This window comes from Gekko japonicus, unplaced genomic scaffold (assembly GCF_001447785.1).
Source record: "Gekko japonicus isolate JY-2015 unplaced genomic scaffold, Gekko_japonicus_V1.1 scaffold1159, whole genome shotgun sequence".
NCBI lineage: Eukaryota > Metazoa > Chordata > Lepidosauria > Squamata > Gekkonidae > Gekko > Gekko japonicus.
In genome coordinates, this window is record NW_015160245.1 from 459,238 (window position 1) to 479,729 (window position 20,492).

A 20,492-nucleotide genomic window follows, 5' to 3' on the forward strand; every position below is an offset into this window, starting at 1 on the left:
AGTGACTCCAGTCTAAACCCACGGATTTCAGTTGGCTTAGACTGGAGTAACTCTGCTTAGGGTAGCGCTGTAAAAGGTCCAAAGGTTTCTGTTTTCCTTCACAGGGAAGGCGCTCCAACCCTACAATTACTCTGGTTGCTCGTTTCTGGATCCTTCTGAAACGGAGCAATCAGAACTATACCCTGAATTCTACATGGGGCTGCACCAGAGATCTACACTAGGGCATTACAACATTGGCCATTTTGTTTTCAGTTCCTTTCCTACTAACCCCTAGCACTAAATCTGCCTCTTCACCATTGCCACAGTAAATTAACATTTTTTTATAGCTCTCCTGCAGCCTTGGCATAATCTGATTTTTCTGCAGACCGAACACAGCTCTGCATGTGGGCTTGGGAGGCAGTCCTTCTTCCCTCCTCACCCCTACTTCCCCCAAAGGGTTTTGCTTGAAATATTCTGGATTTATTGGGAGGTGGGGGGAACAATGGACAATTCTTGCAGTGGACAGGCCTAAGTACTGGGGTTTGACAGGTGTCTTGAGTTTGACCCACTGCTAGATAATTGGTTTCTAAAGGATCTGGCATCAGAGTGCAAACAGTGGTCAAGTTTGCAGGTGACAACAAATTATTCAGGACAGTGAAAACGAAAGAGAGGCGCTCCAAACTGAACAAGTGGGTGACAACACAGGAAATGAGATCCATTGTGGGAAAGCCTTCGGAGACCGAGATAGATCCCCTGATCCTGTCAACCTTTGCCTTTGGCTTGTTTGTGTGCCCCAGTTCTTAACCTCTTTTTCGGTGTTGTTCTTGTTGTAGTTAAAAGGGTTTCAACTATTTTGGAAACTACTTTTTTTAACAAAAATGGGGTGGAGTATTTCATTCTGCAACTAAAGCCTATTTCTGCAGCCAAGGGAATGATCCTCTGCTGCCTCCTCATGTGTGAACAGCCTTCCCCAATAGGCCAGCAGCTGATCTTGATCCTGTGCATCCTGCACAGAAAGTCACCAGCACTTGATGATGTCTCGCGCACCACGGAAGGCTGTTCACGGAAGAGGAAAGGAACACAGACGATGGGTGTGAGTTTGGTATATACCAAGCCAAATAAATACCACCACCACCACCCAGGTTTTTTTGGGTATTTATTCAGCCAAATACAGATTAGACAATCTGATTCGGCTACCGAAATAGCCACGCCCGAATAAAAGCCAATATTAAATGCATTCAGTTCACTTGCCGAGTTGCACCGCCACTTAGTGCACAAATTGAACTCGTTGAGTCGCGCAACCGTCGTGGCATGACACAGTGAGTGAAGTGAATGCATTTAAAATTTAAATGCCTTCAGTTTGCTTGCCAAGTCAGACCACCACAGTGGCATGACTTTGTGAATGAACTGAATGCATTTAAACTCACTGAACTCACTGAGTCACATCACGGTGACAGTGTCACTTCGCGAGTGAAAGTCTCAATTATACCCTATGGGGATGGTCCCCATAGGGAATAATGGAGCCAAATAAATTAGGGTTTCCCGAATATTTACTAAAATGCAAATACAATACCGATAGTGGTATTTCGGAATACCAATATTTTTCGGGTCCAATAGACTCAAATTGGGGGGGAAAGAATTTATTTGTGGGGTTTTTTGCACACCCCTAACATGGTCTGCAGCTCTCTGCAGCTGTAGACCTGGCATGGAGCTTAGCTCACCGGGAGGCGGCACTGGGCTGTGTGCGATTGTCCTGTTGTCATCGTGGTCCACAGTGCTATTGATATCTGGCTCTGAGGTGGGAGGGCGGCATTCCACAATCTTGCACGTGTATACACAGCGCTTCCTAGCATCTGTTGTGCTCCAATACACCCGAGAACACCTGGAAAATATTTCAGAGATGCTCACAAGCCTGATTTTAGGCTGCAACTCCTCCAAACCTCAAGAGAGGAAAAAAGGACTTCCCATACAACAGACCGGGTCCCCCAGAGCATTTTCCAGGGCGAAATGATGCCTATTTAGCAGTCAGCTGGTACGTACTGGTAGCCAATGGGGAAAAGTTTGTCTTCACAATCAGAAAGATCATTCAGAATTCCAAGGCAGTCAATAGTCATGGACCCTGCATGGAAATGGAACAGGGAACGTTCTGTGGAGAAGAGCAACCAAAGTCCCCCCCCCAGCCACATGCCCAAAGCCAGCAGCCAAGGCCTTACCAATCATCATATGGATGTTCTCTGGTTCCAAACCATTGAGAAACTTCCGCCTCAAGCTAATCCCTTCAAAATCCACGAAGACTCTTCGCAGGACCTCAAACCCCTTCTCAGGCACCACCTGTAGCTAAAGCAAAGAGACAGAACTGCTGCAGCCAGAGCCAAAGGCACGTGGGGGGGAGGGAGGGAGGGGTGCAAACAGGCAAGGGCCTCACCTCTCCCTGGATCAGGTCTCGATGGCGCTGGCAGTACACTTTCTTGTCCTCCAGGAAGACGCAGTTTTTGGCCCGGGAGCACATGAAGTGATAGTTGCTGGTGCAGGAGGCCAAGCAGCAGCCCACCGTGGCCCCCGACTTCAGGCACAGCTCACACCTCTGCAAGATCAGGGTTTGGGGGCTTTTACACAAGCACTGCATAACGCAGCATTATTGATGGGGGGGGGACCACCTGTTCCAAGCAGCACCACTCCCCCTTCAGCCGGCCGCCTCAGGTGCGCACCAAAAGCCATCGCTGGGGGCCACCCCGCAAGCTCAGCACCGAGAGCCAGCCCAGGCCATCCTGCCCAGGAGTTGTCACTACACGGGATTCATTATGGACCTGGATGGAATCTGCGAATGGGATCAACTCATGTTCTCCAGACATTGCACGTCAGCAACTAAGAGGAACAGCAGAGAAGCCTGGCTGCCTGGGAAGCCCAGAGTTCACAGCTGGCCACAGCAAATCACTTGCCATGCTTAAGGCAAACCCACCACTGCACCCAGGCCCCTCGTGGAGACGTTCAGCACCCCTGGCCAGAGTCCGTCTCACTGACTGCGAGGGGGGCTTGTCTACACAAGGGCAACAGCGGAATCTGCAAGCGTTGGTGTGCGAGGTGCTTTGCAATTCAGGTGCCACCTGAAGGAGCGTTCACCATTTCCTTTTGTTACTAGCAGACAGAGCTGGGAACTCCACTCCGCAGACTGGGGCCAGTCAAGCGGTACGAGGCCTCAGCCTGCCAGCAAGCCACATCATGCAAGGCTGACTCTTCGTCACGATGCACAGCAGGCTCTCCAAAGGCCTTCTTGCTCTTGCAAGAGCCAGAAAGAAGAGCTTTTTGCGCAGGGCAATGTGACTGGCTTTTAAAGCCCATTTTCTACTTCCCAGAATACTCCTGTCCCAGCTGCTCCTACCCACCAGCTGTTTCCCTCGGATCACCGCCATGTGCACATTCTTCAAGGAGCCGTCATCATCCTCAAACACCTCCGCAGACCACAGGGCACAGTTCACGTGCGTCCACTCATTCTGGCCAATGTAGAGGAGACGGCCAGCGTCCTGCAGGAAGGGAGTCAGGCCATTGGAGGCACTCAGAATGCAGTCATGAGCAAAGAGCCCGGGGGATGGAGTGACAGGCGGGCATGTGGGTGGGAAGGGAACTGCCAGCTCAGCTGTACGGAGGCCTTGGCAGAGCTGGACTGCTTCTTGGCACTGGCCAGAACCCACCAGTGGCAAAAGGTCTCCTCCGTTGCCTGCAAGAGTCTGCGTCCCAACACAGCCACTTACATTTGTCCCATCGTCTCCATATTTCAAGCAAAGGGCACACTGCCGGTTGTCTTCCACATCCGGAGGGGGGGCGAGGTCTGGGCTGTCCTCTCTGCCTCTGTCAGAGCCTCCAAGCAAAAGAAGAGGGAGATGCTCACTCCTGACAAGCAGCACTTTGGAAGATGATGCTGACAGGGATCACACACACACACACACACACAGAAATCTGCTGGAGAAACGAATGGGGTCGCAAAGCCCCAGAGCATCCAACCTGCTTGAGGAGAAGCACCGTCCAGCAGAGGAGACCACAACAGGCCAGGCTCCGGAGATCCCCTTGCAAACTTTGCCTCAGACTTCAGGCAGACGCCCCGGACCCCCACCCTGATGTCTGGCTGGTCCAGAGCAGGACATAACCCAGGGCCTAACACACACACACACACACACACCCCATCAAGGCAGCTCATCTGCAGAGCTACCCCCCCCCAGGAAAAGACAAGGCGCCATTGCTCACTGGACACGGGTGCCGCGGGGGGAGGCGGTGGCGTTGGGAAGTCTGGTTCTCCTGGCCCTTTGGGTTTGGGAGCGGGGATTATTTTCTTCATCAGAGGGGGCTGCTGAGCACAACTGTTTTCTTCACGTTCCTGCCACTGAGCATAATTATGGTCGAGGGATGGGGGCAAGACCGCGTTTGGCAGCATTCCACTACTGAAAAGGCAACAAGAGACAGGGCCCAGCATCAGGCAGAGCTCCACTGGGCGGCCCAGAAGCCCCGGCTGTGGCGTCCCCCGGCCTGCAGCCCGTGGGCGGACTCAACCCCCCTCCACCGATGCAACACCCAGCATGTGTGACACCCAGCATGCAAAGACATGACACCCTCTGGGCAGGCAATCACTCTGTGAAACAGGACAGCCAGTCTAGGAACTGAATTCCTATTTGATCTACAGCATATGCCACAGCTCTGGTCCCACCTTGGATCAACTGCACAGCACTTACTTACTTGGTTGTGACTTTATTGGGTTCCCAAAATCTTGATTTCTTTACATTGAACCATGGAAAAACTCGTTCCATTTGCTAAAGGGGGGGGGGGAAATATTTTATTACAAATGCTGTCCAAGACAGTCCTGAACATTTCAAGAAACTTCGTCAAATTCACAACAAGGAAGTCTTTATTTTGGACTTCAAATATGCCAAGGCCAGGTACCAATTTGTTGCAGAGAGCCACGCAGGAGCTTAAACAGAAGCATGAGCCACTTTGGGAGCCTTTAAGAAGCAGCCTCACTGTGCGGAAAGCACCCTTCCGCCCTTAGGAGGGGGCAAACTTGGCTTACCCGAATAAAGAAAGACTTCACCATGCCGTTGGCCTTCTTGAGTTCTGGCTGCCCTCCGTCGGCATTCATGGCTGCTTGGATGATCTTCACAATGTCATCACTCAGTTCCAGCTAAAAGGGGCAGACACAGACACACAGCGCTCATCCTGCTGCCTTCTTCTGCAAGGTCCCGGCCCTTTGAAGACAGCCCCCCCCCCCCCCCGGGGCAGAGAAACGAGGGTCGCCCTGCTCCGTCAGCCCGGCCTTGTTCTCCACAATAGCAGCAGATCTGGGATTAAGCAAAGCTGACTGGCTGGGAAGCCCAAGAGCACACCCAAGGGCACGGGAGGAGGAGGAGGAGGAGGAAGTGCCCATGGCATTTTAAGGCCCATCTCAATGCAGTCCAGAAAGAGCAGAGCGGTTTCGTGAGCTCTTTTCAAGCACAAGGAGGGCAAACGCACCACAGAGGAGTAGCCTCCTTGGTCCAGCCTTCTCTTCACTCCCTCCAGGTCCAGAGGCTGCTGCTCCTCCTGCTTGCTGACTTCCGTTAGCACAGGAGGGTCCGGGCCTTCCGGAGAGGTTCGGGACGGAATGCTTTCCTCGGTCTCAGGGTTTAAATCAGGCGGCTTGGCTGCCTGGAGACAGACAGCAAGAGGACAGAATGTCTCCTCACCCTGGCACGGAACAAAACATGCCAGGAAATGATGAATAAGCCGTACAGATGTGGATGCATCAACGGTCTACGGATGCGTCATTCAGGAGAACGAAAAGGTGGAGGCAGCCCCCGCCCGGCCCGGGGTAGGAGGGCAGAACAGAGAGGGAGACAATCTTTGTGAAGGACAAGACCAACCCCCAGCAGGCCTGCAAAGCCGTGCCGACACCAACGCCCGTGGACACAGGGCCAGGGAGGCAACTCTTCGCTCCACCCCGCAAAGGCCCCCGCCTCCGTCTCCCTCACTGCCACTGGCGGGTCAGCACTTGGCGGAGACCGGGAGCGGGAGGGAGGCCCCACCTGTCTGCAGCGCAGCAAGTGGCTGGTTGTCCGGGAACTGAGCAGGGCCGCCACCACCTGCTTCAAAGACTGCTGCAGCTCATTCTCCAGCGCCAGGCGCCACTCAGCAGGATGCTGCTCCGTGCAGTGAGTGCACGTGTAAGCCACGCTCTCCGGCAGGCTGGAGAGGATCTCATACATCTCATCTGAAGGGAGAGCGGACAAGCGTTAGGGGGGCCAGACAACAACGGGCACACACATGTTGGAGGCTAACAGTGTACGTCGGTGGATTCAGTGTCATGATTTTTCACTTTGGGGGCCAGAGAACACCAGCATGGCCCCTACAGAGTCTGCGTAGGTGTGCCTGTCCATCCATCCCGCGGAGTCCCCGGAGCACGGCCCAAAGGCAACAGCTGCCTCCGGGCCTTTGCCAGTCACCGGTGTGGTGTGTGGCCCTCTTCTCAGGACCCAGAGCGGCTCATGTCTCCTCTCTGGGCTCACAGACTAGGCAGAAGGAGAGAGGTCATGACCCAAGTCAGTGTGGAGAGCCAATGGAGGAGGGTGGTGTGGACTTAAACCACTGCTGAGCCAGAAAGCAGCCTGAGCGGCTCTGGACGCCTCACCCTCGCCTGGCCCGGCCTACCTCACACAGCTGTTGCAAGGAAGGAATCTGCACTGCAATCCCACGCTCTCGGGAGGGAGGGAGGGCAGACAGACAGGCCGAAGACAGCCCCCTTCGTCTGAAGGCTGCTCTTTGCAAGCTAGGCAGGCCTCACCTGAAAGGTTTTCGCACTTGGAGTGGACCCAGTGGTCACATTTCCCACACTGCATCATCTTGCTCTCGTAGTCATCGTCGTCATAGCACTTGTCACAGAGGGGGCAGAAGTTCCCTGCAAGCAGGCACAGCTATCAGCTCAAGGGGGGCGCGGCCAGAGGCCTGGCTGCCCACCCACTGCTTGGGATAGAGAAGCCCGGTGGAAGAGAGTCTCCCTCCCGCGCCTCCCGCCCACAGCTGGGACTGCCCCGTGTTGACAGCGCAAGCGGCCCTGACCTGGCGGGCGACCCTGCTGCCAAGCAAGCCCCCGTTACCTTTCGCAAAGAGCTTGGCACAATCATGGCACAGCGAGAAGTCATGAGACCACTGGGCATCCCACCCTTTGCCTGGCGTCGTCGCACCACAGCTCTTGCATCGAACACATTTCGTGCAGATCTGGAAAGAGGAGGAGGCCTTTCGCTCAAGGTTTCTCGTTCTCTGCCACAGTCGCTTCAACGCTAGAAGGTGCTTTCCCCCGGACCAGCCCCACCCGTTCCCTCAGCTGGAAAGGACCATCAAGGCGATGGCACGACCCACTCGCTGCATTCCACTGCTAGCCTTTGTGTCTGTTTTTCAGATATAGTTTCTCAGACTGTGAACAAAACTGCAACACCAGCCAGTTCGGGGTGCTCCAGAAGCCTCCAGAAGGAGGGGGGCTCCTCAAGGCAGGCAGCAGGCAAGGGGAAGGCCTCACCCATCTCGGGGCTGCACTGCCAACGCGTCCTCCTTTCCCACCCCACTTGCAGGCAGCACTTGACCTCCATCCCCCCAGCTCCAAGAGCAATGAGGGCTGCCCTGGATGCTGCAGCCAGGAGTCAACGGAGGGAGCAACAGGTAGAGCGGAGTCCCCACTCCCTACTTTTAAACCACTCAGGCATGATCAGGCAAATTATGTGCTCTGTGTTCCAGCCAGTAATCAACAGCATAACCGTGGCAACAAAAGCCGAAATAATGAAGGAGCGATTGACGATAATTAAAGGGCTAGCTGTAATAATTCTGTTGCATTTCTAAGCATATTTTTACATGGCACAGGATAAGCACACAGAGGGCCTCGCTCACAGCCTGCCACACCCCCGCCCTCCTTTGCCTTGGCCACGATGGGGAATGGAGTGTTCTGTGTGGAGCTCCTCCCAGGTGACGGGTGCTCCTTCAGACAGGTCTCCAGCGTGGAAGAAAGCCGCAGGAGGCCCAGAAGACTCCTCCTTTGGAGCTGAAGCTGTGGCCGGTCGGTGGGAAGGGACTGCCGGTTTGTGGCAACCCAGACAGGCAAAGAGGGACGCTGCCCTGCAAAGATGTCTGGCCGTTTTCCTGTAGGCCATCAAAGAGCAGCGTCTGGGCCAGAACTTCTCTGCTGGAACTCACCCAAACTTTCTTTTTCTTGGTAGGCTTGGTTGGGTAGTTTGGTCCCAGGCACTCTGGGTGGAAGCTGTTTCGGCACTTGTTGCACTCCAGCAGCTGCTACAGAAAAATGGAGCACAGTAAACAATGCTGATGTAAATCCAGACTCTCCTGCATCCTGCGGAGAGACTTTATTCTGTACTGGAGCAAACCTTGGCTCAACAAAACCAAGCTGCTGTGGATTTTGAGCAGCACCGGGCTTCCAGGGCCATCCGGGAACGTGGCCTAACCCAGTGACGCCCACCAACCCCTCCCCCATGCTCCACCACTACCTTGGTGGCCTGATGCTGCCTCCCAGCAGGGACCAGAAGGCGCCTTAGGGATGGAGACTACCTTGGTGGCCTGATGCTGCCTCCCACACACGTGGCAGAATTTGCACCGGCGGCAGCACCAGTTCTCCAGCTGATCCTCCAGGGGGCGCTCACTCTCCTCCAGGCAGAATTTGTGGAAGGGCTCACAACACACTTGGCAATACACAAACTGTGAAGGGAAGAAACAAAGGCCGTGAGTCAGCTGCACCCCACAATGTTCCGCCCTCCAGCTGGCCCCAGAAGCAGGCATCTGATCATGAGGGTCTGGAGCCACAAAAGCCATTTCCACATGGTCCTCTGGGCGCTGCGAGGAAGAGTGAAGGCTAACAGTCTAGTTGAGGGCAAAGGCCTTTGTGGAGGAAAGCCCCCTGGGATGTCACCTCCCGACTCATTCCGAAGAAGCTTAAAAACACACACACCCCCGGGTAGTAAGACAACATGAAGTCAGCATCACCCTCTCCCCAGACACCTTACTGGAAGTACTTATACCCCGACTCATACTTCAAAGGACTTCCAAGAAAGCGAACAGATAAAACTATAAAAGCCAACAAAAATAAAAATCAATCTCATGAGCAGCAATCAAAACAGCAAGTGCATCACTTGCACACAGAGCGCCAGTTTGGTGTCGTGGTTGAGTTGCGCAGAGGACTCTAATCTGGGAGAGCCGGGTTGGATTCCTCACTCCTCCGCTTGCACCTGGCTGGATGACCTTGGGCAAGCCGTAGTTCTGTCAGAGCTGTTCTCTCAAGGGCAGTTCTCAAGAGAGCTCTCTCAGCCCCCACCCACCTCACAGGGTGTCTGTTGTGGGGAGGGGAAGGGAAAGGAGTTTGTAAGCCGCTCTGAGACACCTCTGGGTAGTGAAGGGCAAGGGGTATAAATCCAATCTCTTCTTCTTCTCCAGTTTGGTGTCGTGGCCAAGTGGGACGCTGCCCTGCAAAGATGTCTGGGAGAACCAGGTTTGATTTCCCACTCTTCCTCCACTTGCACCTGGCTGGATGACCTTGGACAAGCCGTAGTTCTGACAAGAGCTGTCCTTGAAAAAAAGCAGTCCTCTCTCAAGAGCTCTCTCAGCCCCGCCTACCTGACAGGGTGCCTGTTGTGGGGAAGGGAAGGGAAGGGAGTTTGTAAGCCACTCTGAGACTCCTCCTTTGGGTAGTGAAGGGCAAGGGGTATGAATCCCATCTCCTCCTCTCCTCCATCACAACCAGTTCCTTCCAAGCCCTGCCAAAAGGCAGTCTTGGCCTGGTGTCCCTGAAGATGCCACACAAGAGGCTCCGGGGAGGGCGTTCCAGAAACACCCCGCCTCCCTTTCGCCTCCAAAGGCCCAGGGCACCCTGAGAAAGGCTTCCTGGAGCCACACCTGAACTGACGGGCAGGTTCGGGTGGGGGAATGTGAACCTTCTCGTATCCTGGTCCCAGCTATACACAGGAGGGCCTTAAAGTCCACCCAGAAAAGCAAGAAGCCCCGGCCTGAAGCAGCACTTTCAAACCCTGATCCCTGCTTGGGGAGATCCAGGCAGTTCAGCTGAAGCCTCCCAGCAGCCAGGCACTCCGAGGAAGCAGCCCCGGATGCCGCCACCCACTGAGAATAAACCCCAGCCCCTCCCCCTGGACCCTGCCCCCGAAGCGCGTCTCCATTCGCCCCCCCAACACACACCCCTTGTCTCCCGCTTGCCCCCTGTGTGGAAGCCCCACCCCCGCCCCGTTTCAGGCTCCAACGCCTGCCTCTCCTCCTTCCTCTCAGACCAGACCCCCAAAGCTGATCCTGGGTGACCCCCTCCCCTCTGATGGGGCTGCTTTCCACCTCCTTTCCCGGAAGCCCCTCTTCCGCTCCCTCCCACACACGCGGCCTTCAGCCCTGCCTGCCCCGGTCCTCTCTCAACCGTGGGGCAGCGTGTCCTTCCAAACTGCACGCAGTCCACCTTTCCCCACCCTATGCCTCTTGATCCTTCCATCTGCTGATGAGAGCATCGGGGGGCTTTCTTCGGCTCGCCATCCCCCTTTCCAAGGTCCAGATCTCAGCCCTCCCTCCATGCAACACTTTCCACATGTATCAGAGCTCTTCTTCAGCTGAACCCGTCTGGGAAAGAACAGGAGAGCCGGCAGATCCCGTCCATCATACATCCCTCCTCCACCTGCTTGGCCAGTGGCCACCAAGGCACCACACGGATCCAGACCAGCTCCAGAAGTCTCCCTGCCACTCTTCCGGGTGTCACGGCCACGGGCCCTTTCGCTCTAGACTTTCTCTCTCTTCCCTTGCTCAGCACAGTGTCCTCCTCCTCTCTGATGTTCTGCAGGTACACCTTGGCCCCCTCACCTCTGTCCAGCACTCAGCCACCCATACTGCCTGGTGCAGTGGTTAAGAGCAGTGGACTCTAAACTGGGAGAACCGGGCTTGATTCCTCACTCCTCCACATGCATCCAGCTGGATGACCTTGGGCAAGCCATAGTTCTGGCACAGCTGTTCTTGAAAAAGAGCCGTTTCTGTCAGAGCTCTCTCAGCCCCACCTACCTAACAGGGTGCCTGTTGTGGGGAGGGGAAGGGAAGGAGATTGTAAGCCGCTCTGAGACTCCAAGTGAAGGGCCATGGGGTATCAATCCAGCTCTCCTCCTCCTCTCTGACCACGTGACCTTCCTCTTTCAATTCTTACACTGACTTCCTCCCAGATCTGGCACAACCCTCTCCTCCTGACCGCCAAGGCTCCCCCCCTTCCATCCTTGTATTCAGGACACCTGCTCAAGCCACCCCCTTTGGCACCAGTGTTCCCTCCAAGCTGAGTTGGTGTGAGCTAGCTCACAGTTTTTCAGCCTCCGGCGCACACATTTTTGTCTTCGCTCAGGAAGGGCGGCTCCAGAGCAAACTCATTTATGCAGCAGCCAAATCACTCACTCACAACTTTGATGCCGGCAGCTCACAAAGTAGAATTTTTGCTCACAAGACTCCACAGCTTAGAGGGAGCATTGTTTGGCACACACACACCCCGCTTGAAAACAAGTGTTAGCACAGGTAACTGGGGAATGTGAAGATTCTTCCCCAGTTCACCCCCACTTCCACCGGCTCGAATTTCAGGCCGTGAGCTTCTTGGGGCAGTGGCACAGCTGTGTTCACACAGTCTGTAAAGTGCCCTGTTGCTATATAAACAAATGACAGATGCCCCCTTCCTGACAGGTCAGAGCTGGACAGGGTGGCCCAAGGCCACAAGCCCAGCTCACCTTTGCTTCTGGGGGCTGCTACAGCAGCATTTCAAGCAGCAGCCTGCTCCACAAAATACTGGTAGCATTTATTGAGAGTCATCGTCCAGCACAAAAATTTTCTTTAGAATAAAAGCAACTCAAATGACTGCACATGCTTACCCTCGTGAACAGCTTGACACACAACTGCTGGCATCAGACTCCTTACCTCCATGTGCCCGCTGCTGGCACAGAGAAAGCAGACCACTCTGGGAGTTATCGGCACCGAGGTCAGAATACCCAGACCGCCCATCTCCCAAACGTTCTCGGATTCACAGTCCTCCTAAAAATCATTAAAGAGGGAGCACATGAGAAGGGAAGAACTCTGGTGCTGGATCCCGCTAAGGCAGGAATTTGGGCAACCAAGCAGCATGATACAGATCCTGGAAACCAGTCACTGAATGGCTCCCACCCCTTGGGCTGCACTGAATCAAGGAGCCTTTGCACTCCCATGGACTCCTCCTGAGGATGGTCAAAGGTGCCTGCCAAAGGATTCCCTGAAAGGGAGGAGCATTTCCCCAACACTCAAGCCTCTCCTTGGGCATTAAAGGTCACCACGGACTTCGGTAACTCTCAGCACAGTTGGCCTCTAGGGAAAGACCTCTGCCTCCGGCAAGCACCAAGAGGTGGGCTCACGGTAGAGGAAAGAACACACAGCACCCAAGTTGCCCTCTCACCTTGAAGTCTACTCGGATCCTGTGGACTCCATCCGTCAGAGGCTTCTGTTTGGAACAGCTACCATTTGACAGAGTGTTTAACATGTTGAGTGTGCTGTTTTCAGGCTTGTTGAGTGCAGGGGGCTTTTCCTGGAGAATTAAAGCATTTTGTAAACCCCGAATTCCACACTCAGGATCCCAAAAGAAGCTGAATTAAACACATCTTTAATTATTTGTATCCCGAACCAGAAAAGAACTCTAATTGATTTTCAAAGTGTGAAAGAAACCTAGTAAGCAACAACCAGCAAGAGTCAGAGTGCTCATGGTAGAGTTTGCAAAGCAGAACTCATTTCAGCAGTTACCTTTCCCTATTAGTAACACATGCTGCTCCTTAGTGCCAAAAAACCACGTATCTTGTTGATCCTGAAGTCTGGACAAAACGCCTGAAGTCTGGGGAGGGGCAAAAGGCTTAGTGGAGGAACATCTGCTTGCCATGCACAAGGTCCCCTGCAGCATCTTCAGTTAAAGGGTCAGGTGGGAGGTGATGGGAAAGACCCCTCTGCCTGAGGCGCCAGAGAGTTGCTGCCCCCCCCATCCCAGTAGGCAATGGTGACAGACCAACGGCCCGCATCCAGTGTAAGTTTTAATGGAATTTTAATGTATTTTTATATATGTTGTTAGCCGCCCTGAGCCTGCCGAATGGCGGGGAGAGCGGGATATAAATGTAAATATAAATAAATAAAAAATAAATAAGGCAGCTCCCTGTCCTCAAGCCACACGGACACACGGCGTGAGAGGCTGAAGCCCCAACCTGCCCACTGGGAAGGGAAGAGCTGGGAGCCACAGCAAAAGCAGCCCACCCACAGTGGCAAGAGCAGAGAGTGAGGCGGAATCTGTGACACGTGCGTGGGCTCTTTAAACATGAGCAAATCTTCTTGGAAGCACCCAACCATGAAAAAAACTGGAGACAAAATTCAAAAAGCAGGTTACCTTTTCCTTCGGCTTCTGTTTCACTGGTAAGCTCGGACGAGGAGTGATTTTCTTTTGCTTGTTTTGCTCTATGCCTAGGAAAAAGACAAGCACACCTTGTCGTAACCGAACAAACCAAGAAGAATTTGGGGCTTGAGGGAAGATCAGGTTCTAGGGACACTGCCCAGACTCAGGTCGCCTAGGGTGGCTACTAGATCAGGGCTTCCAGAGGAAAGTGCAAATCCCCTCTTCTGTAGCATGTAGCGCTTCCTCCAAAGACGTGATTTGCCCACAGTTATGCACACGTGGATTATATCAAAGCTGGACTACTACAATGCACTCTACATGGGGCTGCCTTGAACACTATCGAGAAACGTCTGTGGCACATTGTCCCTGACAAGGCAATTCTATTTGCACTCTTAGGACCTAAACTGGAAGGTACATAATATTTCCAGTTCATAAAACAACTTCTGACACAAGGCCAGATATATTTGTGGCCCCAAATAGAAACTTTTTGGTGTGTCATTCAATTCCATATTGGAACATTCCAATTTTGGTTCTATTCTATTTATTTATTTTTTATTTATTGTTAATTGCCTTACATGTGTTACAGGGACTCTCTTGCTTGTTATATTTTGCACTATTTGACCTCTGAAGAAGGCATTTGTGAGCCGAAACATGTCAGGTCATACACTGTTCTCTTTTGTGTGTATTTGTAACTGTACATTTTATGAGGCTTTTTTGTACACTTACTTATGTTTTTAACTTTTGGTCCTCAATTAGTTTTCTAAACTTCCTTTGGAAGTTTCAGAATGTGGTGGGACCAGGCTGCTGCCAGACGTCTCTTCCTGGCTCTAAGGGTTCTACAACGGCTGCAGTTTGCTCCCAAGGGCATAATCGAAGGAAAAGGATGACCCTACAAAGTCCTGCCTGGCCTATGACCAGGATGCCTGAAGGACTGCCGTCTCCTGGACAAATCAGCAGAGATCATCAGAGGCCCTGCTGGGGCAGTGAGCGAGCATCAGAGACAGGGACTGCCCCACTGTGGGGAGGAGGAGAGTCCCTTTCCACTGAGGTTCCCCTGCTGCCAAACTTACTATGATTTAGGCAAGGAGTTTAAAATTAACTTTAATCAACTGCTCCCTACATGGTATTACTTGAGATTGTTTTGTTCCCCGTCTTATCTGAGCTTCCTGCCAGTTTTTCTTCAGCCATCCTGGCCACTTGTTTTCATTCCCACTTTTTATTCTATTTTCATTATGGCAGGCTTGATGACGCTTTTAGTGTGTTGAAGAGGACTGCTTGTATCCTCTACTATCATTGCTGATTTTATGCATGCTGTTTCTGTCCTTTTCCATGTTTTATTGTGGCCGACGCAGGCTTCTGAGTGGCCCCAATGCTGCTGCTGCTGAGAGTGGGGGATCTGAAGGCTCGTAATAAGTCAACCGCAAGCGGAGTATCTGGCCCAAGGGACAGGCCCCACCCGCGAAGATTCCCTGCTTCCCTGCCCTGATCTCCCTCGAGGGACGGCTGACCGGTGCCCCGGGCTCTGCCCCACTTACCAACTGTGAGCATGGCCACCTCTCCCTCCCCCCCCCCACTGCCAAGCAGCAGGTGCCTGCCCGCGAGAGGCTGCCGACAGCGTCTGATGCACATGAGTACCTACCTGCCTCTGGTGGCAGAGCGGGCTTCTTCTTGGGCTCCGCAGGGATGCTTTTAGGGGCTTCCCTCCTTGGTGGGCACGAACTAGGTGGTGGTGGGGAGGGCGCCGGCACTTGCTTTCCGGCTTTCCTGGCAGCAGGCGGAGGGGCCTGTCTGTGGTCTGGTGGGGCTGGTGGGGGCCCCTCCTCGCTCTTCTCCTCACTGGGCTTCCGGGCAGGCTCGCTGCCTCTCTTTGCGGGGTGCTCCTCTCTGGCCAGGACGGGCTGTGGGGCCGCTTTCTGCCCAGACTCCGACTGGCTCTTCCCAGCATGGCTCTCTTTCTTGTCGCTGGACTTGGACTTCTTCTCTTTCTTCTTCACAGCTGCAAAGCAAAAGGAGCCCTTCAGCCAGGATGCTGCTGGGCGGTGCCTCCCCCACTGCGGCAACAGCTGAACAGCCAAGGCCCTCATACTAAGAATAATAAGAGCAGCCAGCGGTACCTGCATGGCGACACCACACCACCCGAAACTGCTCTGAGACGCCACCGCCATCTATGCCGACAGCACTTTATACATATATAAATCTGATGATTGTTCGAATTTTAGATCATTGCAACGTTGATGCATCTACGTTTTTATTGTATTTAATCCACTGTATTTTAGCCTGTCGTGAGCCGCCCTGAGCCTGCCATGCGGGGCGGGCGGAACAGAGATCGAACATAATAAATAAATATAACCGCGCTCAGCACGGGGCTGGTGCCTTGTGCCCAGGCCCTAGGACCAGGCCTTCCCCCATCCCTTCCCAGCAGGGATCCCTACCTTTGGCTTGCTTCTGCAGATAGGCTTTCGAGGGCATCCACTGCAGATTCTGACACTTCCTCATCCTAGGAGGAAAAGAAAAGGCGGGGGGAGTAAGCCAGAGGAGGCACCAAGAAGGCTCACCCACCATCACAAGCCTTTGGCATTCCCGCTCTAGCCCTGCAGGCGTCTTTCGGACTGCCAGGAGGCCTCCATGCTGCCTGAAGGCTTGGAAGCAGGGACACTGGAGGCTTCCAGCCACGCCAGGGTCCCCTCGGAAAGCCTTTCCAGATCGATCTGGGCAGTGACAGAACAGGGACCGTCACCTGCAGCAGGGATGGGCTACGGCGTCTGCCCTGCCCTGCCCTGCCCTGAAAGGGTGCTGTGGGAGCTCAGCTGCTCACTCCCGGCCGGAGTGGCCACGGCCGGCCTGCCTCCTGGCTCTGAGGGCCGGAACCTTGGCCTGCAGCTCAGCCAAGTGGCACGAGGCTCCTGTGCGGGTGGAGGCCCACTCACAGCAGAGGCCGCGTTGCCCACAGCTGCACTTTAGAAAGACGTTTCAAAGGAAGGAGACTCTCTAAAGCCTGGAAGGAGGAAACGGCCCCGAGGGCAGGGTGAGGAGGAAGCCCCCCACCCCCCCCCACCGCCCGGTCCTTCCTTCCAGCCTGGCAGAGTCTCCTGCCGCTTTCCAAGTCACGGGCTGCCCCTCCCGGCTCCCTAGGAGGGGACACACCCAGGTCAGGCTCACTGTGTGACTCCAGGCTTAGAATCCTTGCCTCTTATTGGACAGACCATCAGAGGATCTCTCCCAGGCTAAAAAGCAGAGCGCCTCCCCCCCCCCCCAATCCCATCGGCTCGGGAGACCATCGCCCTGTACTCCAAGCTGGTGGCCCCACACACTTACTTGCAGCACTGTTTTTTAATGTTACGCCCCCCAAACTTTGGCTTATCCAGGCAATTGGTACAGACACCGCAGTCCTCCGGCACCTGGCAGCCCGGACACTGCCCACAGCGCCTTGAGCGCCGGCCTTTCTTTACGGGAGGTTCTGGGGGGGGCTTGTGCCTGGTCACGGGCTTGATGGGCTTGATGGGCGGCACCTGGGGCTCGGCCTCTTCCGAACCAGCAACGGAGGACTTGTCTGTTAAATGAAACGTCAGCTGTGAATTCAGCAGCCAATAAGAGAGAAGAACTTAAATGTGCTGCACTTCCCCCCCACAAGTGCCTCTCGGGATTCTCCTACAAGGGGATTAACTGACGCCATTTGAAGCCTGCCTTTCTCACCAAGACTCAAAGCAGATTACAACATTTTGAAAAAGCAGAGAGCCCGTCCAGACTTGCTAATAGCACGGCCCCGTGGCCCCCGTCTCTTCTGCCTCGACTGCCCCCCACTGCAGCCAGGCATTTACCGTCGTTCCCCATGGAAGACAGGATCTTCTCCCTCTCTTCCCACGGTAAGGCACTCAGGGTGGGCATGTCGTCCGGGAAGACCGCTCGCTTGCGCCCAAGTGCGACGGCTGCTCTCCTGCAGACATGCTTGATGCGCGGCCCTCTCACCGAGGCCTCTGATGAATCACTCTCTTGACCCTAAATTTCAAGGAGGCAGGAACACAGGAATCAGCCACGGAAACCTCTCTCGGGCGCGCTCAGGGGCAACGAAGCATCCTATGTGGGTCGAAAGCCAGCTGCAATGCAGAAACTATAGCTTTCCGCACCTTCCCAGTTTCAAAGTGAAACTATCTTTTCACAGTGGGAACAGACAGTTTTTAAAAGCAAGGTTAGTTCTGTAAAAGATTCCAAAAAAATTGCCATTCAACCTTCACCTGCAAAGGAATCTGTCTTCAGCTTCCCACGTAAATTGTATCTAACGTCTGGCTAAGCACTTGTCTGTGACCTCTGAATGCGATGGGCACTAGAAAAACGTCAGAGAGACTGAAAATACTTATTGATAGTCTCAGGCATGCAGTCCCAAGTGGGAAGGGGTGCCTTCAATTTGGGAATGACAGGCACTGCTAAGGGGTGGGGTGGGGGAGCTGCCACATTCAGGGCCCAGCTTATTGGAGGAGCCGCATCCCACACCTCCGTAGCCAGCCCCCCCCCTCAGCTGAGCCATGTGACCTGGGCTGGCCCCTGGAGCAGCCCTCAGCCAGCAGCTGGCTCAGTGGATAGACAACCCCCAGGCAGCGAGAGCAGGTGGCCCTGGGGACCTCGCAGGCACAGCCTCTGAAATTCAGGGACATCCATTTTTTTTTTGTTCAATCTTTCACTATTGGAGGGGGCTAGTCCTATACGGAGGTTCATCGACTTTGGGGGCAAACAGAATAGTTGTTCTGCACAAGACAACTGGAAGCACGCAGAGAAAGAAAACTCCCACCGGCGATTCAAAAGGGAAGGGCCATTTCTCCCCTCTGCTTTGCTACCACAGCCATCTCCTCCTTTTCAAAAAAAACCCTCCCCCCCCCGTGGGAGTACCTGTCCCTTTGGCTGGTCCACCTGCTTGAGAGACTTGATCTTCTCGATCTTGCACAGCTGGGCCTTCGCCTTCTTGAGGAGGCTGGCCACCCTCTTGTCCGTCATCGGCATCTTGTCTGCATGGGCCAGCACGGAGCTGATGGAGGAAGCTGCGGGCAGCCTGAGCCCGTCTTCCTTCCCCGCTGCGGGGGCTGGAAGGCCGAGGTCCAGGCTGGCCTTCTCCAGCCCTCCCCGGCCTCTCTTGGCCATCTTGGTCTTGATGGCCGTTGCCGAGTCCACCAGCACCACGGCAGGCCCATCGGCCACGAGGTCAGTGCCTGTCGACTTCTTGCGCCCCACGGCCTTTTTGGCAGAGGAGGAGATGGCGGGGTCTTCGCTGACAGCCACTCTCCCTTTGGAAACGCGAGCCCCCGGGAACAGAGCGGAGCTGCTCTGGATTTCGGGAGCCTTCCTCCTCTTCTCCTTCCGCGACTCGCGCTTGTTTTCTTTCTCCCTCTCTCTGTCTCTCTCCCGGCTCTTCTCCTTCTCCACACTCCGGTCGCTTTCCTTGCCCTTGGAGGGCTCCTCTGAGGCTCTGTCTTTGTTCCTCCCCCTCTCCGTGTGGGAGCTGGGTGGGAACCAGGGGAAGAGGGGAGCGGGGCTGCTGGACGAGAAGGGCTCGGCGGGGACCCCCGGCTGCTTCCTTGGTCGCTGACTCTTCTCTACCGATTCCCCAGGCTGGGAAAGGGAATGGGTAGGGAAAGTGAAGCTGGCGTTTAAGGCACTGGTGGTCAAGGAACCGACAGAAATGCTTGCAAGCGACGAAGGGACGGACGATGGGGACGGGTGAGCCGGCAGCTCCGAGGCGCTCAGCCGCCCGCTTCTCGTCCGCATGGAGTGTGATGGAGATCTGGGCTCAGGTCGAATTGGGCTGAACACCCTCCTCTTCCGCTTCCTCAAAGAGACGGACGTTGCAGCGGCTCCTCCGGCAGCTCGACTAACAGACGAGGGTAAGGTTACGGACTCAAAGATGCGTGAGTGGGCCTCGCTTGGAGTGAATCTTGGGGCTCGCAACAGAGGGCTCCTCTTGTGGAGATCAAACCTTGTCCCGGAGTGCAGAGGAGAAAATAAGCGCGTCGGAGCTGGGGCACCGGGAGCTGAGAAGCCAGAGGCAAAGCCAACATCCTCCGGGGTCAGCGGAGGAGGCCGGAAGTTATCAAATATGGGTTTGCGGATGAGACCTTCTTTGGCGTATTTTGCTGAGGAAAAGTACTGAGGTTCAGACCTAGAATGCTTGAGAGAGGTCCACCGGAAAGTCGGCTCACGAAGGATGGACTTCCGTTTCTCTTGCATGGGTGCAGCGGAGGACGGCAGAAAGGGTGATGCCAAAGGAATGGTGGGGGGCATGAGCCATGGGGCGTGCTCAGAGACGCTGGCTGCTGGCTGGAGGGGAGGGGGAGGGGTGAGGAGCGGTGGGGGGGGAGAGGCAGAGGAGGGCTGCTGCTGCGAGAGGCTCTGGAGGCTGGGCAGCTTCTTAGCAATTTTGGGCCCAAAACTTCGCTCTGCCACTGAAAACCTCCTCCTCCTCCTCCTCTCACCACCCTCATTCTCAGGAGACTGGGAGACAGGCAACGAAGAGGGAACGACCTCCGGAGTATTGCTGCACTCTTCAGAAAGCGCCTGCATCTCTTCAGAAGCCTGAGAATCGGTGGATGTATCGACACTGGGGCTGCTGGACCGGGAGGAATCTGAAGACATCTGTGAGGAGTGATGAGAGGCACCACTGGACTTCTCACTGGACCCACAGGAGGTAGCACTGAACCGGCTGTTGGGTGTAGACTCCAGGCGGGCTATCTTGATGGGTGGGTCATAGTCTTCATCTTCAATGAAGCGCTTGGGAGTTTTAATGATCCGGGAAGAGATTGCACTCACCACTGGCATGATGAACTGGCGGATGTTCTTCAGCTGAGTTCTTGCCTTCCGGCCCTGCAGCTTGGCCGCTTCTTTCTCAATCTTCTTCTGGGCCCCCTTTTTCGCCTTCTGCAAGAGTTGCTTGGCAATGGTGGCGTCTGTCCTCTTGGAGGAAGGAATGATCCGCACTGGCTTGATCCTGCGGGGGCTCTGCCTGACCGCAGGCTTGTCTTCTTTGGGGAGCAGTGGCACGCCATCTTTCTCCTTCCTGATCCTCTGGGCTTTCTCCAGCTGGGAACTCTCTGCTGTT

The 20,492-nt window shown here is 54.7% G+C and overlaps 1 protein-coding gene across 1 annotated transcript in view; it reads right to left on the bottom strand.

Moving 5' to 3' along the window:
* Positions 1-20,492, bottom strand: part of KMT2A (lysine (K)-specific methyltransferase 2A) — a 53,963-nt gene that overhangs the window by 19,173 nt on the left and 14,298 nt on the right. The window contains exons 5-27 of the mRNA XM_015413696.1: positions 18,293-20,487; positions 17,230-17,407; positions 16,727-16,961; positions 15,844-15,908; positions 15,051-15,407; positions 13,406-13,479; positions 12,437-12,565; positions 11,929-12,042; positions 8,551-8,697; positions 8,182-8,277; positions 7,095-7,215; positions 6,782-6,895; positions 6,027-6,211; positions 5,476-5,649; positions 5,036-5,146; positions 4,705-4,778; positions 4,219-4,412; positions 3,729-3,835; positions 3,363-3,500; positions 2,405-2,563; positions 2,193-2,316; positions 2,020-2,098; positions 1,701-1,861 (exon numbers count right to left, since the gene is read on the bottom strand). Of these exons, the coding sequence (XP_015269182.1) occupies positions 1,701-1,861; positions 2,020-2,098; positions 2,193-2,316; positions 2,405-2,563; positions 3,363-3,500; positions 3,729-3,835; positions 4,219-4,412; positions 4,705-4,778; positions 5,036-5,146; positions 5,476-5,649; positions 6,027-6,211; positions 6,782-6,895; positions 7,095-7,215; positions 8,182-8,277; positions 8,551-8,697; positions 11,929-12,042; positions 12,437-12,565; positions 13,406-13,479; positions 15,051-15,407; positions 15,844-15,908; positions 16,727-16,961; positions 17,230-17,407; positions 18,293-20,487 (5,331 nt within the window). The remainder of the gene's footprint in view (positions 1-1,700; positions 1,862-2,019; positions 2,099-2,192; positions 2,317-2,404; positions 2,564-3,362; positions 3,501-3,728; positions 3,836-4,218; positions 4,413-4,704; positions 4,779-5,035; positions 5,147-5,475; positions 5,650-6,026; positions 6,212-6,781; positions 6,896-7,094; positions 7,216-8,181; positions 8,278-8,550; positions 8,698-11,928; positions 12,043-12,436; positions 12,566-13,405; positions 13,480-15,050; positions 15,408-15,843; positions 15,909-16,726; positions 16,962-17,229; positions 17,408-18,292; positions 20,488-20,492) is intronic.